The sequence below is a fragment of the Lactuca saligna genome, chromosome 9, assembly GCF_052625555.1.
Source record: "Lactuca saligna cultivar CGN05327 chromosome 9, ASM5262555v1, whole genome shotgun sequence".
NCBI lineage: Eukaryota > Viridiplantae > Streptophyta > Magnoliopsida > Asterales > Asteraceae > Lactuca > Lactuca saligna.
Window position 1 is genome coordinate 187,120,253 of NC_136425.1, and position 18,630 is coordinate 187,138,882.

The following is an 18,630-nucleotide window of genomic DNA, read 5'->3' on the forward strand; positions in this document are numbered from 1 at the left end:
GGAGACTGTTGGATTAGTGTCTAAGTCCATAACTATTTTGGTATGTACTTGACCCGATGGTGCATGGTCCTTTTGGGTTGCCTTCACCAAAGCAACTTGATTGGAGAAATGAATAAAGAGAGAGAGGATAATATGATTTATTAATATGTTATAAGAATAATATATTAAAGGAGAAATCATATTTGTTTAATTAATATTGGTCAATAATTAATTAAGAATTAGTTTTGTGATCAAATGTAATTAATTAAACTAGAGGGGCTGATTTGTAATTATGTGATAGTTACAAAATAAGGTAAGAGTTATCTTATATATATGGTGAACGAATTTGAGGTGTAAATCCCTTAGAATTAGAGTATGATAAGGATTCAAGGATTATCTTATTGGTTGCTTAATGGATAATCAACTAGATAAGGATAATGACTGAAACCCTATCTCTACACCTATATAAACACCCCTAGGGCCATGAATTCGTGTATCCCTTCCCAAGAGGTCCTAGATATGAATTCTAACCTCTCACTTCTCTCTTTATACCTTGTCCATTTGCTTATGGTGTTTGTAAGCCATTAGAGGAGTGACACTTGTGACTCTATGCATTCCAAAGTCAATACAATGAGGAATTGGGATTGTTATTACTACATAACAATCAAGGTATGTTCTTAAACCTAATTACATGTTAATATGATTACTTGCATGCTAGAATTAGGGTTTATAGTCTTGGATTCAAAGCATGTACAATAGAGAAACCTAGATCCAAGCATTAGGGTTTGTATGAGCACATAGGATGTCTTATGACCAAAACCCATCAGTAATCACTATCACCGACTCAGTCCCCTGCTTGAGGTTCTGAAACTCCTAGTCTAGACGTTCCCTCTCAACCGGGGGAACATACTTATCACGGAACATCGCAGTAAACCTCTCCTAGGTCACTGCAGTCAGCTCTGCCATCGAAAAGTCCGCCGTCACAAACTTCCACCAGTCCTTCGCCCCCAAGCGAAGCTGGTTCAACGCGAACCGAACCCTCAAGTGCTCCGGACATGAACACGTATAGAAACATTCCTCGATGTCTGAAATCCACCTCATCGTAGCGATCGGATCTTGCGTACCATCAAACTCTGGTGGTTTCATGTTGTTGAACTCTCGGTACAACAACGAATCACCACTGTGGGATCTCGCCGTAGCAACGGTTGCAGTGGCTGCGGCAACATCAGCATCAGTCAAAGCAGCATAACGCTCGTCAAACGTCTCAATCAATGTGGTCTTAATAGACCCAAACATCATCGGGATCTCCCCCCGAATAGCCGCAGCTACCTCCTACGAATCTCCTCATCACTAGTACCACTGGTACCACTGCCCCCATCATGTCGTCTCATAACCACCATGTTTTCTCTAAAATAAAATCACAAAACAATCAGGGACTCAATCAAGATCACTCACACTCGATCACTCACCTTACTCGATTCTTTGGTTTCCTAAGGAATCTTACTCGGACTGATTACCAATCCGATATTTCCAGTAGTACAGGCCCTATACTACCTTCCACATCGTATCAATACTCACTCCCAGTCTTCTTCCCAGAATTCCAAATCACAAGCATACCACATACAGGTTATACCCTAATCAGCCTCTTATAAGCTCCTCACTGCTACCTACTCACTCACAAGTACTCTCTTAGTAGCAGAAATCTCCTAGGCTAAGGCATCACAAATCAGGCCACTCTAGTCCTATCATGATTACCTAGCCTACTCAAGCATGTATAACTCATCACATAATATTTTATAATATAAAATGTAAGGGTATTTTGGGAAATCACCGTTCGGGCGCTTGCTGATTGTACACACTGCTTCTTTCCATCTCTTTCACATTCCTTTACTTTTAGAAAAATTGTTTGTTTTTTAAAACTTTTCTCAAATCCTCATTTTGAGTTCAAATACACCCGAAGGTGAATCCGAATCCCTCAAACCAAGGCTCTAATACCAACTTGTAACACCAATTTTTTTCAAAACAAAATTTTCAAATTTTGCAATTCATAATAAAATCAAATCCTGGTTCGCACTCCAGCCATTGTAATTTTTTCAGGTTTTGCTGCTACAACAGCCACTCGCTCAACCATAGGTGGTTGATTCCTATTTTCGTTCACGTTTCCAGCTCCACTCCTGGTTCTTGTCATTTTTGATCTACACACCGAATAAGGTGAAATTAGATCCTTATTCACGATAGATATTCAAATCATCCTTATCACTCCGAAACGTTTACATGCTAGTTCTAATATCGTAGACGTACGCTTAGAATCTTACACACATAAGGTTTCAAGATCCGGTCCGCAACAGACCATAGATCCGAACAAATAATATCATATATGGCAACATATAACATTTAGCACATAAAAGCATTTTAGGCATCACTCCTAAAATAAACTAGTGCTTATGTCAATTTAGGTGTACTACCTAACATATTTTAGACACACTCCTCACAATCATTACTTAGCATTCTAAGTTCAAGTCTACAAATTTCCTACAATTTCCTAGTTCGCTTAAACTAATGCTCTGATACCAACTGTGACATCCCCATTTTCACGGCCCGAAAAGACCGATTTGTTTATGCTTTGTTTTATAAAATCAGAGTAATCTTTAAAAAAAAACGTTTGCGGAATTTGTTCCCAAAACAAGATGTGATAATAACTTATCAAAACATTTCTCAAAGAGAATGTATTTTCATTTAATAATAAAACCCCGGAATGTCATGTTCCGATACAGACATATAAGCATAAACAGAACTTACATTCAATTACACTAAAGATTTACATCTCCTTTAATCTCTCAGTGCAAAGCAGCTTCGTATCGATACCTGTGATACAATTAAACTGAGTGGGTCAGGCTTGGGAGCCTGGTGAGCATATAGGGTTTTCAACCCACAATAATATAATTATTATATTCAATCATCAAACAATCAACCCAATTACCCATCCCCATTATCTTCTTTTAATCTTCCCTAAAGATATTATCCTAAGGGTAATCTCCTATATTATATTTACCGCTCATCTCCTTACATCTTATATCCTTATATGCTTGTTCCTAAGAACTTTTCCTAAGGATCATCGCATGTATCATATATATATAATGCTAATTCGGGGATCACTCCCTCAATATATGTCTAGTAAGGGTTAGGGTATCATCGCATGATTACACAGCCACAACATCGCCTGGACTCGTAAATCATAATAAGGGTTATACTATCATCGCATGAATACGCAGCCACAACATTGCCTGGACTCGTAATTCATAATAAGGGATAGACTATCATCGCATGAATACGTAGCCACAACATCGCCTGGACTCGTAATTCATCACCTATCTATCATCACCTAATTATCATCACCATTATATCCTCACCTTTCTCTTATCACATTCTTTCAACACACATCAACTATTTCATCTACCCATGTTCTACCCAACATATTTGTAGATATAAATTACATATACAACTTATTTAAAAACTCGTATAAAACATTCATTCAACATCCATCTCAAGTAAACAAACAATGTATAAACACATAGCATGTATTTCATAGCAAATACTTCATATCTATGTGTAAGATGAAAGTGACTATACACTCACACATATAAACAACTTTATATTATACACATAACACATATTTTGTATAAAATACTTCATAATTATGCGTTAGAAGAAAGTAACTACACACTCACTTGACCAGAAGATAATCGGACATCACTACGGCTTGTAGAAGTACTATTCTTCGGTAGATCTGGAAGATCTTCACAAAAACCGGACTTCTCGCGACAGAGCTTCGGCTTGGGAATTGCACTTCTCGGGATCTTCGGGGCCTCGGAACTTGCTTCGGGGCTCGGGAATGATATCGGGGCTTCGGGATATTTCTTGCACGAAAAACGATGCAAAAATGCGAGAGAAAGAAGAGAAATGAGCAAATGAATCGGCTGCACTCGACTCCCTTTTATAGGGTCTGGATTTGCGATTTACGCTGGGCATAATCCCACATTACGCTGGGCGTAATGTGGATCAGCTCGCTGACTCCCCCGTTGGATAATATCAAAATTTTATATTTAAATTTAATATCGAAAATATTTAATAAACTTCAAAAATTCATATCTTCTTCATACGAACTCCGTTTTCGACGTTCTTTATATCCCCGCGTAGGTGAGACTATGCTCTACAACTTCCATTTAGACTATGTCGGCTAATTTTGACTTTATTTTTATTATTCATTTTTAGTAGGCCGGGACAGGAAAATTCCGTTATAAAATCATAACTTCTTCATCCGACGTCCGTTTTCGCCTATCTTTTTATCGTTTTACTAAAATTAATGAGATATTAAATTCTCATTTAGATTGTTTTGACTAAAAACCGCTCGGTCTCAAATCGAGTATCCGGGTTGCATACCGCTAAGTCGAAACTTTGAAAAATCATAACTTCCTCATACGAAGTCAGATTTTGGCGTTCTTTTTATGCACGCTCACGGTTTAACGTATTCTATGACTTTCATTTAGATTTATAAGGCTAAATATCGCTCTAACGTAAATTCACTTTTTACATCGCGCTGTGTCGTGCCGGTTCTGTCGCAAAACTTCGACAGGTCATAACTTCTTCGTTATAACTCGGATTTCGGCGTTCTTTATATGTACGAAATCCTTGTAACATATACTATAAATTAGTTAAGATTATTCATTCTAAATAAATTTTCATCAAAAAATTCATTTTTGACGCCTATCGTCTCTAAATTGACTAGCCCTGATCTACGGGCGTTACAGTTACCACACTAGGTAATGTATAGTGAGAAGACTCACCTCGGGAATGTCTCAGAAAATCACAACTCGGTATCTCTGAACCTCGAAACAACGACCTAACCCCGCCTCAAATAAGCACTCCTGAGCTCAGAATTCCTCCAAATAACACCTCCTTCAGCCTCCTCTTGATCTTGATCACCTTCTTCTTGCTAAACCAATGATAGAAAGATCAAATATGGCCTCTCCTTCCTCACAAACGATTTAGCTCACTTAGGGTTTCTCTCAAGGGATTGGTAGCTGCAATGGGAGGCTATGAGTGCCCTTAAATAGTCTCCAAAACCCAGGATTTAGGGTTTCGATTGCCAGCGCAGACTCGCCGAGTCATATGCCCAACTCGTAGAGTCTGGTCGCGAAGATTCGCGGAAACTTCCTCACATACTCGACGATTCGTGGCACCAACTCGTCGAGTCCCTCCTTTTTCTTGAATAAATAATTAAAATTAAATCATACCCGAAACTCTGGATGTCATAAAATCTAACTCGAGGATGAATTAGGAGGATCTTGAATTTCCCATGTAACAACCATAATCAACTTCACGCCTTTTGAACACGTTCCTCCTCATGAAGTTATAGAACTTTAAGTACCACTGCTTAGAAGTTTGCTTCATGTCATACGTGTTTTCCTTCTTATTAAACACCAACTTATTCTTGTCAGCTATAAGAGCACTCTCTGGCTATGCCTTCTAGATGTCTCATTCCAGGCTATCATCAAGGAGATCAGTTATATTTACATATAGTTGCTCTAGAAGGAGATTATCAAAGTCCATTACAATCAATATGGAATTGATTATAGTCATCTTTGCAACTAAATAATTGTCATCTCTTTTATGTTGTATTCCCTTGACCACCAATATTCCCTTGCAAGTTTTACCGCCATTTATCGCATCCTTAACCTGAAACATCAAACGGTTATGCAGTCTACTCAACTCGTCATCCATATCCTTCTTTTACTGTATGGAGTTTGTCCCCAAGTCCTTTGGTTTTGACCCATTGTCACACATCGGTAAGTCATTGTTTGATGGAGAATACCTCAATGGAGTACTTTTCTTAGTTGTCATCTGGATATATGAGTTTTGATCTTTGAAACACTGACACCTCCACCCTCATAATTGTTATCACTAGAGCTCCCACTCTTTCTAGATTTATCAGAGCTCTAACTGCTTTATGAACATCTGCCGATCCTTTGACCAGTGATAGGTCTTGCATGATTTTAGGATCCACGTACTGAAGAAACTAAATTGGGACCGTAAACATCAGAATGAACTGCAATCGGACTTCCAAACTTTGGCATATTGTCTATCTTCGTAAAACTAACATTGTTCTGTCTACCAATAAAACATGGCTTCGAAGCATCTGTCATAGTCTTCGGATCTGGAATTCTCCCTTTAGATACACAATTTTTTACTTCCTCCTCACTCATATGAACAAATGTTTGGTGGCATAGAGTGGATTTCCCAATTCCTTCACCATCATGTGATTCATCTTCAAAAACCTCCATCATATATAGTGTACCCTATTACTAACCCTTAGCAACAATCAAGTTTCCCTTCTTCTCATTCCACTTTTGATCACCAAATGTAACATGATGGCCTTCATTATCAATCTAGCCAACTGATATCAACATCCTCTTTAGGTATGGATAGAGCTTGCATTTTCAAGAAACCAAAATCTTGATTATTGAATTTGTCGATCTTAACTCTCCTATGTTCAACCATAGTTCTGATATCAGTTTAAGCACTTTAGAAAAAATTCAAACAAACTGCTATGAAACTTGAGGAATAAAACTTCTAAAAAACTTAAATCAAAACTAAACACAATATTTAACATGGTTCAGTTAAGGTGGCCTAGTTCTACGAGCGAACGAGAGAGAGAGAGAGAGAGAGAGAGAGAGAGAGAGTATTTTATTAAACTTCCAAGAACAATTAAAATTACACACAAAGGTTACAACTCACTTGATTTCTGAAAACAAAAGAAACTATCTTGCTTACTAATTGCTCCAAATGATGTGTTCTCAACCTAACAATGATTGCTCTCTTGAAATTCATGCACACACACAAGCATGAAATAAATGGTAAATGTAGATATGATCCAATTCATATGCAAGCATGGGACCCCTTAATTTTGATGGGACAGGCCCATCCATAATTATCCCATGAATAAATGGGATGCCCTAAATTCCAACCAATCATGGAATGCCATGTGGGTGCTTCTAGAACCTTCAACCTCATTAGCATCGTCCATGAGCATCCTCTATGAACATCATACATACGCATCATCCATAAGCAACATCCATGAGCATCATTGATGAGTGTTATCCATGAGTATCGACGATAAACATTGTCCATGAGCATAATCAACTTATGAGCATCCTACTTGAACATATTCAACTTACGAGCATCCTTATTGATCTATGACACCTAATTTTCACACATGATCCATGATGCTTACCCGAGCTTCCAAGTGCTCCATTGATCCTAGATGCTCCATGGACCTCCAAGTGCTCAATGTTGATTCTTGATGATCACAAATATATATATAAGTGCTCCATTAACATTTCAAATGATCCTATATATATATATATATATATATATATATATATATATATACACTAGCAGTGCACCCGCGCAAAGCGGCGGGACGTGTAAATTCTTTCAGTGATATATTTCCTCTACAAAAATGTTATGTTACAAAAGAAAGTACACGTCGAAGACAAAATAATCAAACTATGGTGTTATTTGGGAAATGAAGTCATTTTTTGTTCCTGGACGGTGGACTTTATAGTAGAGGAGGGAGCAAAGAGGTATATGCGATTGGAGGGATATTTGAATCAACATGCTAAATTTAAGGATATCTAAAAGGGTTCAAAATTTGAATGAATCCGAGATTTGAGGAAACCATATCAAATTGTTGAGAAATATAAGGAGATTTGATGATAAATATTTGAATTCAAAATATGGTTAAAATTTAATATTATTTTATTAATGATTATTTGTACTATCAGCTTCATCATTTGGACGTCTTAAAAAATATTATTATTATAATCAATCTATTTTTAGAAATAATTAGATTTCTTTTATAAGATAGTAAAGATATATATATATATATATATATATATATATATATATATATATATATATATATATATATATATATATATATTCCATTGAATTTGATCACGTCTTCACACCTCAACATATATGACTAGTGGTGATAGTTTTGAAGTATTAGGCTTCTTTGCTTGAACTTTTTTAGTGGTAAAAAATTATAAAATGGAGAAGATAGAGTTTAGGATTTACGATTAAGGATTTTTGGGTTTGAATTTATTAGGAACGTGATAACTTGAAAATCAAGTTGGGACATGGAAGAGTTTAGCCACATATGACTAAACCGAAATCAAAGTAAAAATGGAAGGATAAACACAAATTCAACTTACAAAATGAAATTAACAATGTTTCTAAATGTTTAATTGATAAAAATCTTCTCTAAAAATTGCATTTTTTTTTCTAATTGTCCACTACTAAAAATAAGGTTTGTTTTCTCCATTTACATAATGAGAGAAAAGTGTTTAAAACTGCATCATTGTGCGTAAACGACCGTATAATTTTGCATTGTGATTTATATTTTTGTGTAAATCTTCAAATTAAGTAGGTTTCCCAACTGAGAAATGCCTTCAACCTATGTTTCCAAAATCTGTATTTTCTTCTATTACATGGTCGTGTAACTTCGTACTTTTAGAAACACGGTCGTGTAAACTGCTCCCTCCATGTCAGTCTCCAACATATACACGGTTGTGTTAAATCCTCGTGTAATAAACAGAACCGTATAGTTTTCTAAGAGAAGATCTTCTCGACTTCATAACTTCCAAGTTTCTAGTCCAAATATTTTAAACTTTGACCTGTATGCTCTTAATGCCATCCTAATCAAGATCCAACCTTCGTACGTTCATTAAAACCACTGAAAACGTATGAGTAAAAGATTATACTAAAATGTCCAAAAAAATAAGCTAATTGAATGAACTAAGCCTAAAATGCAATGCATGGATATGAACTAACATGAAAAAGGGTGCATGAATGCACCTAACAAGTATCGCCGAGAAAACAAGGTTATATGAACATATATTAATTTTAATAATGTTTAAGGTTCGAATTTCGTGTTAAAAAAATGAAAAAACCTAATTTTTGAAATTGGTTTAGCAAAATTTCCAACATGTCTCACCCCAAATGTGCGGAACTAATAGACCAAGTATTAGGAACATGGATGACCTCTCTCTATTATATCGTTGGATCCTTATTTGAAAATTAATATATATGAATCAAAATGTTGTTTCATTTCCAAAATTTAATATTTTACTCAAGTATCATTTCTTTTGGGACTTCTACTTTTCAAAAAGTTTTGTATTTAATAAAAATAAATTTAAATTGTTGTTTAAATCGGTTTATAAGATGGATGTTTCATACTATCCATTTAATCTTCTTAATTATCCCATTAACTAGGTAAAGTCTCGCTAGTTGCGTAGTAATAAAACTATAGCAAATATATTATGTAAAATACAATAATATAATTAAATGTTTATATATGTATGGTATTAAAAAAATTAATAGTTGTTTATATTAATTTTTTATAACACATTCTAATCATTTTATATAATAAGATAAAATATGTACATATTAAAACCATGATTTCAATAGCTGCAAATAAAAATAAAAATAATTTATTTTTTGATTTATAGTAATTTTTAACTATCAATAATTAATCAATTTAGGTACACAATTTTTATAGTCAGATCAATTAAACTCAATCTATTTGTAAGTTGTGTGTGAATTTTGATATTTGGATTTGGTTTTGATATTTAACATTATATTTAAAATTTTATTATTCTTAAATATTCAAGAAATAATTTATTTCGAAAAAAATTATTATTATAAAAATAGTTTTTGATAAACTTTTTTTTTTTGTTAATTTGGCATATAAAGTAAAGTTTTATAATTAAAGATTTGCCAAGAATCATTATAATTAACATAAAATTTCTATGAATCAACTAATTATCAAAAGTCTTTTGAATTGTATAGTAAGGTGAAAAGTCATATAAATTTGAAATACTTGAAATACGTATAAGGTTCAAAACAAAATGTCGCTTTTTATAATAGATATAATTTTGATTTAAATTTTATATTTAAACTTTTATAATTTTAATTAGTTAAAAAACCGCTTCTTTCAAAAAAATTTATTAGTATATAAAATAGTTTTTTTATAGCTAATTTAGCTTTTCAATTTAAGTTTTATATTTTAAGATAAACTCATGTAATCCTTATAATCATCGCATTTCAATGAATCAAATCATCATTAGTAAAAAAAAAATCTCTTTTATAGTTAGATAGATATATTTTGATTAAGGTGTATAGAAATTTTATAACTAGTAGAAAAACTATATTTTTTTATATTTAGATATATAAAATATTTACCATTCGCAAAACACTTTCCATATTAGGTTTGATTCTATTTTCATAGAAAACATAAAATACTATAAAAAATAATTAATTAATATATAAAGTTTACAATAAAATATTTTGATACATAAAAACTTCATCGGCACAACAAAATTTAATTATTGATAATATCAAAAGATTACACACCTACACATATATATGCATACATATATATATATGCATATATGATAATATCAAATTATTATACAACTTAGTATAACTTCTAAAGATGATTATTTTAAAATTTACTAACAAATGAGCTTACGTATGTAGTTTTATATCTTCCAAAATAACATCTTTCATCTTCATCATTCAATATGAATACATGCATCAAAAATTAGAATTTGATACATTTATATATTCTTTTTTTCTCTATCTCATTCAAGTCTGCCTTTTTTCTTCATTTGATTCTCTAAACTATAACAACCTTAATTGTGCTTGTGAAGTATATACATTCATGATATCATAAGTATCAATTAATAACCATAAGTTATTTTTTTTTTTGAGTTGTAGTGTTTAGTTAATTTAATGTTGAAATCATAAATACATATAAATTAGAAAACTCTTGTTAATTAGTTTTTTGTTAGAAAGAGTTTTGAGATGCATGTTTCAAATGAATATCATACAAGTAAAATGACATCTAATAATATGGATATAGGAATGATGTCGTATGATATATTTATATCCCTTTTATATGTTTCTAACACGAGAAAATACAATACATTAACATTTTCAAATTAACTAATAATGTGGTATTTGACATCATTTGTAATAATATCCACCCAATTAGGAAAGTGCGTTGTTATGTTTTGATAGATAAAAGTGTTACCAAATTATTAAAGTATTTGCTGACTAAAGTCTTGAATTATATTTAAAATTGGTAATAGTGTTACATAGGGAAACTATATTACAAGTTATTGACATTTTATTACATATTATGAAATTATGTTGCTATAATTGTTATTCATTATTTAAAACCCGTGAGTTTACATTGCTTGATATCAATTCATTAGTAGTGTTTTAACCATAAAAAATTAAAAAACCATTCTACTTTTTATTCTTATCCATCATCCTATCATTTTTAGATGATAACAAATGTAATAAAAATTTATGAATTTTATTAAATATAACAATTGTTATAATCTGAAGTGTTTAAGAAGACAGTATTTGATTGCTCCTAAACTATAGACACCAAGCCTATTAGGCAGGTCGGAGTGGTTTCGACAACCATTTGACATTGCCTAGTTGACATTTGGCACACCGCGCCATGATCTAAATATAGCAAAAGTGATAACTCTTTCGACAATAAGTTACCAAACATTCTCGTCTCATTTCCTCATTTGACTTTTTGACCGACCAATCACAATGTATTTATCTATTTTATTTTTTTTCAATTTTTTTAATATGACAAAAATGATAACCCATCCACAGTAAATGACAAAATTTTGAAGAAGTGTGATAAATCCTAGGTGGCCTTTATGTGGACTGAGGTAAACTTAGCACCACTCCTTCCAACCTTAATGTGAATATTTGATTTCTCGTTAACTATGTATAGACACCAAGTCTATTAATGTCGACTATTTATATTTTGTATATTTGATTTCTTGTTAACTATATATAGACACCAAGTCTATTAATATTTATATTTTATATATTTGATTTCTCGTTAACTATATATATAGACACCAAGTCTATTAATGTCGACTATTTATATTTTGTATATTTGATTTCTCGTTAACTATATATAGACACCAAGTCTATTAATATTTATATTTTATATATTTGATTTCTCATTAACTATATATATAGACACCAAGTCTATTAATGTCGACTATTTATATTTTGTATTTGATTTCTCGTCAAGTATATATAGACACCAACTCTATTAATATTTATATTTTATATATTTGATTTCTCGTTATATATATATATATATATATATATATATATATATATATATATATATATATATATATATATATATATATATATATATATATACACTACTTATAAAAGAAATCTAACTATTTCTATAAATAGATTGAATATAATAATATTATTTTTTTAAGACGTCCAAACTATTAAGCTTGAAGTACAACCCATTTATAATATAATAATACTAAAACTTTAACCATATCCTTTGTCCCTTAAAAATCTCGTATCAAATTAATAGAAGAATTCATTTGCAAATTGAACCCGTCAATCTCAACACTTCAACCATTTGAAGCGGTCAATGTCAACAATTTATAGAGGATCTCTTCTCTCACATTGGTAACAAACAATCTCATAATATCTATCTTCGTAATCCCTTCAAAGTAAGAAATATACGCACACTCTCTCGAAAAACCATAACCAGTAACCAAGACAGTATAACCACCACCACCACAGCCGCTCTGCCTCCTTTCGCCTTCAATCAACCACTATCACGACTACCGCCCTTCCTCTCACCCACGACATGAACTTTCTTTTGGAACATAACATTTTTCTTTAAAAAAATATCGTTGAAAGAAGTTATTTATCCCCGCCGCTGTGCGCGGGTAACGGCTAGTATATATATATATATATATATATATATATATATATATATATATATATATATATATATATATATATATATATATATATATATATATATATATATATATATATATATATATAAACACCAAGTCTATTAATGTCGACTATTTATATTATGTATGATGGTCCTTAGGATACGTTACCAAACCACTTTGTATGCATGAATAGTGACACCGGATCATTTAATTTCTTTTAATAATTCTAAATGTGTCATTATTGCTAAAATTGAACTTTAGTTTTCAACTTTTACAAAATACCAACTTTCACCCCTACAAAAAAGCTAAAAAAAACAACCTTGCTCCAAACTTAAACTCAGTTTATAAATTGGTACATAACTTCATTTCTCTTAACAATTTGCCCCCTCTTGTTTCCAATATTTCAAACAAGCCCAAACTACATTCACTTTTTTGTTACTAGAAAAACCCCATGCATTCATTGATGAGTTGTAGCATAGAATACATGATACAACCCCTTAATACAATGCGAGAAAGTCTGAAGCTCAAATAAAACAAACAAGAAATAACTAAAACATACATTGAACCTTAAATATCTCGGAAATTACATAAACAACACAAATAGAAAAAACAACTTTAACCAACCGAAAGCCTTAAATGTTTTCCCTATGTTTCTATGACAATTGCAATAAACCAAAACCAATGACATCAAAACGAAAACCAAATCGGGTTATTGAACACATAAGCACTGTCAAATTTTCAAATTTGGTCCTTCAAGATAATTTATGTGAATAAAGAGATGAAACTTGTAGTGAACACAGGAAACAACAACATTATGACAAATAGTCACTTCTTCAAAAGCTTGTGAGAGAAAATCCGCTTCGAATACGGGCTATTTCTTGAAATTGCTTTGTGCGACTCAATCGCTTTCACCAACAAATTATGAAGCGAGCCCTGTTAGAAAAAAAAAAAAAAAGTTATTTTCTAGAGTAAATTTCATTTTTGGCCCCTAGGTGTATACGATTTTTGCAACATTGATCCCAACAAGTTTTCTCTTGCAATTTTGGTTCTTCTTAAAGGTTTTTGTAACTTTTTTATATTTGGCATCAAAATTGCAAAAAACAACTACACTCATTGCCTAAATATAGCCACTTTACTTGGACCATGGAGCAAAGGTTAAAAAGAACCCCTAAAAAAATAACCTAAATTGCAAGAAAAAACTTATTGGGACCAAAATTGTAGAATACAACTATATTTAGGTACAAAAATTATAATCTATATAGTCTTCTATAGAACAAAAGGTATACACTACCCCTTGCCCCAACCAAAATAGGGAAAACCCTAAATGCACCGGTCTACAACCAACATGAGAAAGGTAAATCACAATGTCACTATAATAAATGTCATGTAGTGACTAATTTCTTTATTATAGCTTCATGTTTTTATTTTTTCCTAATATTATTTGTATTTCGACTAAAAAAGAGAGTGGAGCCCACCTCAGCAACACGAAGAGCAGTTTGCACAACATAATTAGCATGCGGGTCTTGCAGCAGCTGTTCAAAATGAGTAGCGGAAAGCAGTTCACGGATGATCGATGACCGGGCCCGGTCATCAAGCACCGATAAACATTTTTCAACAACATGGCTACTAAATTTTTGTGTCGCAAGATGGACATAATTGCCCTCGAATTGACTAGTCAACATCGATACCGCAGATGGGATTTTTAACTCCAATATAGATTGTACAACATAGTTTCTGCAATAAAAAAAATAGGAATTTAAAGATTATAGAGATTTGAAATGTTTTATGTAATTAAAAAAAGTATATCTTTTTTTTTTTAATAATGTAGCTTACCCAAATGCATCTTGAGCTAGAAGAAGCCCGTTTGAAGAAATTTCAAGAACTAAGCTTTCTTGATGTTTTCCAATTGAGTGATTAATGCATCTTTGCAATACACAACATCCATGTTGATGTGTCGCAATGTCAACACAGAATTTTGCAGCAGCTTCAAAAATGAACTGTCACCCAACACGAATATAGGCCAATTATAGTTGCAATTTCAAAAAATTTAACCACAATTTCCCTTCTTTCTGTTTCATAAAGTACCATGATCCCACATTTGTATGCATAAACAAGATCTTACAAAGATCATGAACTCGATTAAAATACGCAAGGTTTTGATTAAAAATGTTATCATATGTTAAAGAAGATTCAATATGAAGCACAAACCTTGTTATCTTCATTGCTAAGACACTGCAAACATCGCTGAATCACATGGTTTCCATTAAGATCCTTAATAAGAGCAAGAAACCCTGGTTCGAGTGCAGAAATAACCACCTTAATTTGTTTTCTTGTCTTTAGTGTCTCTATAAGCTTCTGCACCACTCTTGTCCTTTAACAAAAAACGATTTTTTTTTAACATTAAAGAAGTGTTTAATTGAAGTTAATAAAGTTAAATAAAGATAAAGAAAGTTACCCATGAGTGTTCAAAGAGATTTGAACAAGTTCCCTTGGTTCACGAGTGACCTCCATTAAAATAAACATTCTTTGTTCTTCATTACAAACTTCAAGAAGCTTCTGCATAAGGTAATTCCCAAATGGATTCACCATAAGCTCAGCTACATGCCCAACAATTTCATCAAACACCATTTGTACATGTTCTTGATCTCCTTCATCAAAAACACTTTGAATATAACGACACCCATTTTGGTCTTTAGAAAACATATATATGTACCCTCGAGCATCTGCCAATGTTTTACATCTTAAAGGTGTGGGAAATGACCGATTTGCCATTGGAAATTGGGAGTGATTTGATTCCACATGTGACGACCTCTTTTCGTGTAAAGAACACTTCTTGTGTTGTCCTCTAAAACCCCCAATTACTTTGTTGGAGTTTCTCACATGATTTACAGTTTCACCATGGATGATTAAACTATCTTCGTTTTGTGATGCGGTGTATAAACCATTCGAAAGAGGTAAATCTAAAGACGGAATTGCCCTTTGGTAAGCTACAGGGTATCGAAGATTTAACACATTCCGATTGAAATGTGATTGAGCGAACAAATTCTCAGCTCGAGGAGGCGGAATATGTTGATACCCGAAAAAAGGACTGAATTCAGTCGCGAACATGGGATTCCGGGAAGAATGAGATTGATTTACAGCACAATCGGAAAAGGGTTTGCTGAAATTGATTCGATTAGTTCCTACATTCGGATCACGAACTAAATCCTCTCCTTGATTACCTGATTCGCTAAACAAATTGTCATCAAATTTCTTCCCGAAATAGGGGAGTATCGAACTGTAAGTTCTAAACATCAGATGAGGTTTGGGGGTGGGATCATCTTTGGAGAAAAAACTCGAAAAGGAGCCATTAGATTGAAGAGAAGTGGCAGTAGCAGGGACAATACATGGATTCTGCTTGTAACTACATGATGGGTCATCATCATACATACCATACATCATTCCGTTAATGGTCTGAGATAGAACAGGCTCATACCCATTATCATTGACATGTGATGGAAGATGATGCTGCTGATGATGATGATGATGGGTAAGTGATGATGTTGCATGAGGGATCTCACCCAACAACAATTCAAGCTCGTCATCATCCTTGATATTCTCATTAGTGATCTCAATTCGCTCAACCATCTTCAATAAATACACACAGAAACAGAATTGTACAACAACAAAAACAAAAACAGAGAACTGAAGGAATTTTGAACAATAAAACGACAAGACAAGCTCAAAATTCAAAACAATCCGATCAATGAACACTTGAATCGAAAACCCACATGAAATTACCGATTTTCTTCATCTGGGTCGGCCTTGAAACAATCAAAAATTCCAATTGAAGAGTTGGGTTTTAATTAGGCGGACAGAAAAAACAAATCCCATTTCATCATCATCATCACCATCGTCTCCTTTTCAATTTCTGGGGAATTTTTATGAGTTTGGTGAAGCATGCAAAGATGAAGAAATATTGTATACACTAATACACATAGAGTATGAATGTTTAGTGTACACACCGGCTTACTTGTATGGCCTCACGCCATAAAAGCTGGAGAGCGGAACAGACACACACACAAAGTGAAATTGTGTGAAAAATACAAAAGATTGAGCAGAAAAAACATTAAAAATTAAAAATTACCCCTCAAGAGTTGATGCTTGAAGGGATCATAAATCATCAGAATTAAACCAAAAAAGTAGGGATTTTATATATGATTTCTATTTCTACACATGATTTTCTACAAAACTTTTGAAAATTTCATCCATGAGTTTGTTATACAGAAATTTTGTAGTAACAAACCCTTCTAACTTTTTGCACCTTTAACGGCTGAAGATCTATTAAAAGGACCAAGGAGAATATAACTTATTTATGACAAATATGCCCTTGTCTTGAAATATATTTACAAATTAGTTATTATGTTATACTAAAATCCAAAAAAACACCAAAGATGAGTAAATAAGTTATTAACCGCTCGTATTTGAGTGAGTAGTAGATAGTATTTTTTTGTCATACACAGTAATTTATGTTTTTATTGATTATATAACTTGTATGTTGTACAACCCATTAAAACGTAAATTATTATACGTTAAAAATTTGTTGTGTACCAATCAATTTCTATATGTGCAATATATGGTTTTAAAATGTTTATTTTAACCATAAATATATAAAACAATTCATAAATAAAGTTTTAGTAGAAGTTTTGATATCACTTTCATTCCTTTAAGACATGATAATTTGTACTTTCCATGTTAGAATATTTATAATAAATATTTGACAAAACACATAAGAATTTTCCATTATAAAAATGTCATTTGAGATTTTATTTATTTTTGTTCAAATATCACAAAATAGAATTTGTTGGAGATGAGCATAATAATAATAATAATAATAATAATAATAATAATAATAATAATTATACACGACAGTGGTAAGTAATTTTTCGTCATTACTAGGGGTAGTTTGGGTAAATGACCCTAAACAATGAGAAATACGGGGGAGGTGGATTATTTCTGGTCCCACGCCTTCATATATGTTGAGTCATGGTCTTGCAAATATTTTCTGATCCAACCACAGACCGCCGCGTGTCACGGAAGAATGAAAAACTGCCCACGATTTTACCGCGTCATACTGTTTTAACAAATTGGTCCCAAACCATAATATTTTAAATTGTTGATTTTTTTAATATTATATAAGATTAGTATTTAATATAATATAATAATATATGAAAGTAATCTATTTTTGTAATTATATACACCAATTTCAATAAAAACGGGTTTATTCTTGTCTTTACGGTTTAGAATGCTGTTCTTTTTATTTTAAGACCATCTTCCTTCTATTTTTTTCTTTTTAAAATAAAAATAAAAATAAAATAAATAACTTTTTCGTTTTCAAATATACTTCATTTTCTATCTTATTTTTTATCCTTAAATATATATTCTTAATACAATATATTTTATTGTTTTAATTTACATAAATTTATCAAATACATCCATTCTATTAATTAGCTTTTAACAAATATATAATTTATCTTTTTTTATTATAATAATATTATAAAATATGTTATCAAAATTTATAATAAAAGTTCGTATATAACGAATTTAAATTAATTGTAAATCTATTGATAAAAAATAAAAAATAAAAAATATTATACTTATAACACACTTTTAAATAAATGTTATGCATGTATTTATAAAAATAATATATATATATATATATATATATATATATATATATATATATATATATATATATATATATATATATATATATATATATGAGAAATCC

At 31.9% G+C, this 18,630-nt stretch overlaps 1 protein-coding gene across 1 annotated transcript; it reads right to left on the minus strand.

The window, feature by feature from the left end:
* Positions 1-13,312: 13,312 nt before the first annotated feature.
* On the minus strand, positions 13,313-17,134 carry LOC145014621 (putative pumilio homolog 8, chloroplastic). Its single transcript, XM_078973033.1, has 5 exons — positions 15,316-17,134; positions 15,069-15,231; positions 14,694-14,857; positions 14,336-14,594; positions 13,313-13,793 (listed from the first exon to the last, which is right to left on the minus strand). The coding sequence occupies exons 1-5, from the start codon at positions 16,485-16,487 to the stop codon at positions 13,686-13,688; spliced, it is 1,866 nt and encodes a 621-aa protein (XP_078829159.1). The 5' UTR covers positions 16,488-17,134; the 3' UTR covers positions 13,313-13,685.
* Between the last annotated feature and the right edge of the window lie 1,496 nt (positions 17,135-18,630).